Source organism: Canis aureus, chromosome 1 (assembly GCF_053574225.1).
Source record: "Canis aureus isolate CA01 chromosome 1, VMU_Caureus_v.1.0, whole genome shotgun sequence".
Classification (NCBI taxonomy): Eukaryota; Metazoa; Chordata; class Mammalia; order Carnivora; family Canidae; genus Canis; species Canis aureus.
The window spans coordinates 102,836,549-102,842,890 of NC_135611.1; the positions used below are offsets into that span (position 1 = coordinate 102,836,549).

General features: G+C 47.6%; 1 protein-coding gene across 1 annotated transcript; it reads left to right on the forward strand.

Moving 5' to 3' along the window:
• The first annotated feature begins 1,562 nt into the window (after window positions 1-1,562).
• Window positions 1,563-5,589, forward strand: RFPL4A (ret finger protein like 4A). The gene is made up of 3 exons (XM_077913867.1): window positions 1,563-1,646; window positions 2,860-3,154; window positions 4,510-5,589. Exons 2-3 carry the CDS (start codon window positions 2,869-2,871, stop codon window positions 5,091-5,093), a joined length of 870 nt encoding a protein of 289 aa, XP_077769993.1. The 5' UTR covers window positions 1,563-1,646; window positions 2,860-2,868; the 3' UTR covers window positions 5,094-5,589.
• Window positions 5,590-6,342: the final 753 nt, after the last annotated feature.

A 6,342-nucleotide genomic window follows, 5' to 3' on the forward strand; every position in this document is an offset into this window, starting at 1 on the left:
GTGGGGAGAAGAGAAGTACTCTCATGACCGGGCAGACTCCGGGGCCTAAATAGCCCCTTTGCACTTTATCTGGTTCATTATATGTCTTTCTGTAGCTGAGAAAACTTTCCCACGAAAATCTTTCCTACTCTGGAACTAGGACTAAGTTAATGGCTCACATTAACATGGATCCTGCTTCACTGTAGTTAACTACCTGGTAAATGTGTTAGGACAAAGGAAAGAAGCAACACAAAATATAGGAGACAGAATCATGTTTGAAATGTTGTATTTTGGTGTTCCCTCCGTATTGCCTAATCCCCCATTTCCCAAACCAACCACTCAACCACAAGCTACAATTATAGGGATTTCTTTTTTCCCTATGAGTCTAAGAAAAAAAGATTATGTCAAGTATCTTGTGAGAAAATGAAGAGCAGGGACATCTGGGTGCCTCAGTGGTTGAGCTTCTGCCTTCAGCTCAGGGTGTGATCCTGGAGTCCCAGGATCAAGTCCTGCATCGGGCTCCCTGCGAGGAGCCTGCTTCTCCCTCTGCCTGTATCTCTGCCTCTGTGTGTGTTTGTGTGTGTGTCATGAATAAATAAATAAAATCTTTAAAAAAGAGAGAGAAAATGAAGAGCAGACATAAAGGCCTTGCTCCTGTCTACATGGGACACCCTCAGGCTCGGGCCCAGGAGGGACGGCAGTAACAAGGCACCAGTTTAGACCTAGGGAGCTGGGAAAGCACGGATGGTAAACCTTGATGGGGCATTGCGCGCCTGCTTGGGATGAGCCGTGATAGGATCTCCAGCCAATGCCAGCAAGGGATTGCTGTGGAAACAATGAAATTAACGATATTGAACACAATCACTTAGGTGCAACCTAAAGCCCCCCTACCCCCGCCTTCCCCAGTTTTTCATCCTGCCCCTTAATCTGAGATTACCCATGAGTCCTCTGAACCCATGAGAAACAGGTTATGCACGTTTGAAAAGATGTGTCTCATCGTATCATATCCCATCTAGGTTGCCATGAAAGGAAGATATTAACACTGTAAAACATCTTTAATCTTTGATTCTCTAACATAAAAAAGGACCTTCAGCGGCTGACTTATCAGGGATCAGTTTTGGGTTTGTTTCCTGAACTTGTAAGCAAAGGTCCTCATGTTTGTGGAGAAAACACTTTTGAAGAAGAGACCGTGGTTTAGTAAGGTGATTTTTAGGAGAGACTTCTGAGTAGGCTTCAACAATTTTCTGGATCAAAATGGTTTCACTGTCATGATCAAAGCTACTTGAAGTTAGCCTCAATTTGTGTACAAGGATTACTAATGACACATTTTTAAAAAAATTTTAGCCTTGATTCCAATTCTTATCACCCAGAGAGGGAATATTGGACATCTAATCTAGAATGATTTTAGACAGCAATGTGTTCACATTAGCTTAAAAATAACACTTTCCAGATACAATTACCTCCTTTGTTTGTGGTAGCCTCTCTAATGTGTGAGAAAAATCCAGCATTAAATCCAACTCTGATTGGATTAGAGGGGATGTAGGATTAGGGAGGATGTGGGTGAGGTGGGCGGGCGGGAACATCCCTAATAAAAGCTGCTCCTGGGTGATCTCACTTCAGAACTGCTATCCCTGCCAGGGAAGACCTGGGGCCAGAGCAGGATTGCGGTGAGTCCAACCTCACTGGATTTCCTTTCTATTTCTCAAAAGTCTACAAAGACCTGCAAATACAAATTGAACAAAGAGAACAAATTGGTGGCTGCCAGAGAGGAGGGGGTAGGGAGTGGGCAAAAGGAGGTGAAGGCGTCCAGTTATGCAGTGAATCATGGGGAGGAAATGCACAGCACAGGGAATATAGTCAGTGACACTGTATGCGTGTTGTCTGGTGACGGATGGTAGGTCACTTGGGATGAGCACAGCATAACCTGCAGACTTGTGGAGTCACTATGTTGCTCATCTGAAACTAAGGTAACATTGTGTGTCAACTACACTCAAATACACAAAAAACTAAGATTTCTACCAATAGTGCAATCAGAAAGCAAGGTCTCAGCATACAGTAATTAATAAATTCAGGAGGTACCATCTGAGACCAACTGCATGCAGACACACTGTGTGCACCTAGGGGCATGGGGACCTCTGACAAGACCAGCAGGCAGAACTTTGGTTTTCAATAGCAGCCTGGAAGTTTAATGGTCTCCAGTACTCTGAGTCAAAGCAGAACTTGGCCAACACAGAGGTAGCCAGTGAAGCTCCAGCCACAGACCTCCCACCTCCCATCATCTGCGTGGGTTCTGCCCTGTGCAGGTGGGAGTGCTGGGGGCGAGGGGGGGGGGGGGCAGTGTTCCTGGCTCTAACCAGTGTGTCCAGGACAAATAGAAGCTGACCCACTATGTGATCATAAACTCCTTCTCTGGTGGCCTCATAAACAGACTTCAAGGAAACAAATCTAATTAATCTTAGCAAGCAAAAGGTAATCCTCTCACCATGTATTCAGTGTCTGAAAGTTCTCAATGAGATAGTTGACATTCTCTTTTCTTGCTGTGTCTTTGCCACCATCGAGAGTGCACCACACACTCATGGCACATTTCCGGTGCTTATATATAGCGGGATGTGGCTGGCGGCCCCCAGACAGGACAACCCAGGTACAGCACAAACCTCAGCACCTCACTTACAGCCTGGGGATGGATCATGTCCTTCATCCCAACCAGCATTTTAAATATCAGAAGCCAAGGGCTATAAGTCCTATCTGTCTGTACTGATGCAGTGCCTTCGTTACCCAGTAGTGGTGACAGCAAATCACCACACACATCGAGGTGAAAATGGCCCAAGGCCTCCTATCCATCTGACTCTCAGCGGGTCCCATATGCACATCTTTCCCTAGACCGTGGCCATGGCCGAACACTTTAAAGAAAGAAGTAGATGTCTTGTGTGCCTGACCTACCTGGAGAGGCCCATGTACCTGAAATGTGGCTATGTCTGCTGCCTGCGCTGCATGGATTCACTGCAGAAGGAGCCCAATGGGCATGGTTTACTGTGCCCCTCCTGCTCCGTGGTCTCTCAGAAGGAGGACATGAGGCCCGGTACCCATCTTGGGAGGCTGGTTTCAAAGATCAAGGAGCTGGAGCCCCAGCTGAGAGCCACTCTACAGATGAACCCAAAGATGCGCAAGTTCCAAGGTACAGCCTACCCCTGCCCCCTAAAGAGCCCTGGAAATCACAGCTTGCCTAAGTCTCCATTACACGAGGGCATGGGCTGAGATGTTTATCTGTGTAAGCCACAGTTGTTCTTACCTAGAAGTATAGGTAAGAACATAAGAAAGAAAATAAGCTTCCTTCCATCCCAACCTGCACCTAAATCACACCTCACAGCTCTGAGTTAGGGTGAATTCTCCCAGCTCAGCAGCACATCTCACACACTCTAGCCAGGATGCCAGGTGGGACCTCCCCAGCTCCCTGGAGGGAGCCATGTCTGTGTTCCTTCTGGTCCCTGCTCTCCTGTGATGGGTCCTGAGGAGGGGTGGGCCCCTTGGTGGGAAGGTGTGAGAAGCATGCTGGAGTGGGTATTGCAGTGAAGGACACGGACTGCTTTGTGTTCTAAGTGTACTTCTAGCTCCATGCAACTCACATTTGGGATGGTGAACCCTGTACCAGAAACATGACAAGTCCCCTATGATGATCAGAAGGTCTGGGCATCTTCCCAAGAGTTGTGTGTCAGGGTGCCAGGTGAAACAGTTGGTCTTTGGTGCAGAGGGTTTATTTCTGAGGCTGTGTTGGCTCCATCCACTCGTCTCCTTAGGAGAGCCTCCTGTTCAGAGTGAGCTGCAGAGGTAGGCAGCACACACATCCCCTACCCCTCTGCACACTGCTCTGCATCTATGTTGCTACCAGACCCCAGTACATCCCCACTCATGCCCACAGGGTCCCTTCCCCTGCCTGGACCATCCAGAGTTCACCCAGCTCCTCTCAGGAACCCCAGCCTTACTTCTCTGTGTGTTTGAAACCCCAGGAAGCAAAGGTCTGGGATGCATTTGTCTGTTAACATCAGGAAATGAGGAAGGTAACTGGCAAGAAGAAAGAGGTGAAAAACTTCCATATTTAATGTTCTGCACTAAGTAAAATAGCTTCCATCTTTCACATATTCATCTGGTGCCTATATGTCCATAGAATCTGTGCTAGTTTGCAATATAATTTTGAGAACAAACAACAGTCATAGTCTCTTCATATATATTCTGTGCCAAAGGAAGAAGCATCTTTAATCAAATAAAGAACTGAATGTGAAGGGGAGGGGTCCCCTTCCCCTGTGAATGTCCCTGGGAGGGGTCTAAGGGACTAGGTCTGATCATAACCATCCTCTCTACACATTCAACTTCATCAGGGGCCTGGGAAGTCTCCCCAGGGAAATTCTGATCAGGGAAGAGGCACAGGGTGAAGAAGTGGAGGTGGACGAGAACTTTGGGCCTTTGCAGCAGACGTGCAAAGTGCCATCCAGTGAGTGTTGTGTGCTTGCTGATTGGCTTGTTTTTCTTCCACAGTGGAGGTGACTCTGGATGTGGACACCGCCAACCACCACCTTATCATTTCTGAGGACCTGAAGAGTGTCCGCTGTGGGTATTCCAAACAGAACCGGAGGGTCCGGCCTGAGAGATTCGACTATGCCATCTGTGTCCTGGGCTCCCCTGGCTTCCCCTCTGGCCGCCACTATTGGGAGGTGGACATGGGGACGAGCAAGGAATGGGATGTGGGTGTTTGCAGAGACTCTGCTAAGCGACAAGGGCCAATTCTACTGTCCTCAGAACTTGGCTTCTGGACAGTGGGCTTGAGGAATGGTGATCTCTTCCAAGCCAGCACCATGCCTGTGACTGTTCTCTCAGTAAGCCCTCGCTTACACCGATTAGGCATCTTCCTGGACATGAATTTTGGCACTGTTTCCTTTTATCACATTAGTGATGGATCCCATATTTTCACCTTCACTGGCATCCCTGCTGTGGAGCTGCTGCGTCCGTTTTTTGCTCCTGCGAATCCGTTCACGGATGGTCAAGGCTTCCTGAGAATCTGTCCTGTAATGAATCCAGGCATTGTTAGCTCTCCAGTGGATTCTGATACAGAACACTTCTAGAGAATTCCCGTGTGCTCAGAGCCGGAGCTGGGACCTTTCTTGCTTGTTACATGGACTGTACAAGGGGCAGCAGACAAACATGGAACAGTCAGAGAATCGTGAACACTAATGAGATAAAGGAGAAGTAGATATCAAACATTAAGTATCACCACAGTAAATCTCCTTTGGGACTTCTCATATTTCTGTTCCAATGAATGGGCTCTGGATTTTCAGATCAATCTCCAAATGTTTTTACTTTCTGCAATATTAACTTAGTGTGTAATGGAGGTTATAAACTAAAAAAATTGGGGATCCCTGGGTGGCGCAGCGGTTTGGCACCTGCCTTTGGCCCAGGGCTCGATCCTGGAAACCTGGGATCGAATCCCATGTCAGGCTCCCAGTGCATGGAGCCTGCTTCTCCCTCTGCCTGTGTCTCTGCCTCTCTCTCTCTCTCTCTCTCTCTCTGTGTGACTATCAGAAATAAATAAAAATTTTTAAAAAATAATAATAAATAAAATAATTGCATGTAACCCAATAAATTTATTTTCTAGGTCATATATAAGCAAAACCTATGTAAACAGTGTGTATATGTATTCAGCTTCACTCAATAACTGAAATGCACACTTTCAAGTACACACCATTCTTGAAACATAAGAAGGCAGGCCCATTGGGGGCAGCCTTATCCAACAGGGCTCTGAAGAACTTGGCACCACAAGGGTGCCATTGTCAAGCAAGAGGTATGCATCTATTTGCCCCTGCCTCTCATCCCTGCAGTGGCCTGCAGGCCAAAGGATAGAAGAAATGTGTCCTCCCAGAGTTTCCAGTGAGCCAGCTGCTGTCTACCCAGAGTGGTTCTTTAGAGGCTGGTGGGTGTGTCACTGAGGGGGGTGGCGGGGAGGGGGATGGGAAAGCTAGGTGCACCATCCAGGCAGAGGGAATCTGCACAGGACCCAGACCTTTCCGATTCAGTGCCATGGTTAGCATTTCTGTTTTATGTTGTCAACTAATATTCCACTGTATAATGGCCAGTTTGGTGCTTCATTAGGTTTAAGCCTGGAGTGATAATGCAAAGGGTGAACATATTCCTAGGTACCAGAAACACTTCTGCCATGTGCTTCATTCCCCTTGGAGAGTAGAGGGTTAATGCTTGCAAGTCCAGGGTAAATAGGTGCTAGTACATCCCCTAGGGGCAGAGGCAGCTCCCAGGGTGCTGGAGGAGGGGGACTGGCCAGGAGCACTAATCACGAAGTTCAGCGGGCATTCAAGAGAC

What these genes read in the sequence shown, in the direction of transcription:
- RFPL4A (XM_077913867.1), top strand. Translation starts at nt 2,869, where the DNA reads ATGGCCGAACACTTTAAAGAAAGAAGTAGATGTCTTGTGTGCCTGACC. An exon ending in AAAGATGCGCAAGTTCCAAG is followed by an intron (nt 3,155 to 4,509) that starts GTACAGCCTACC and finishes TTTCTTCCACAG; the next exon opens with TGGAGGTGACTCTGGATGTG.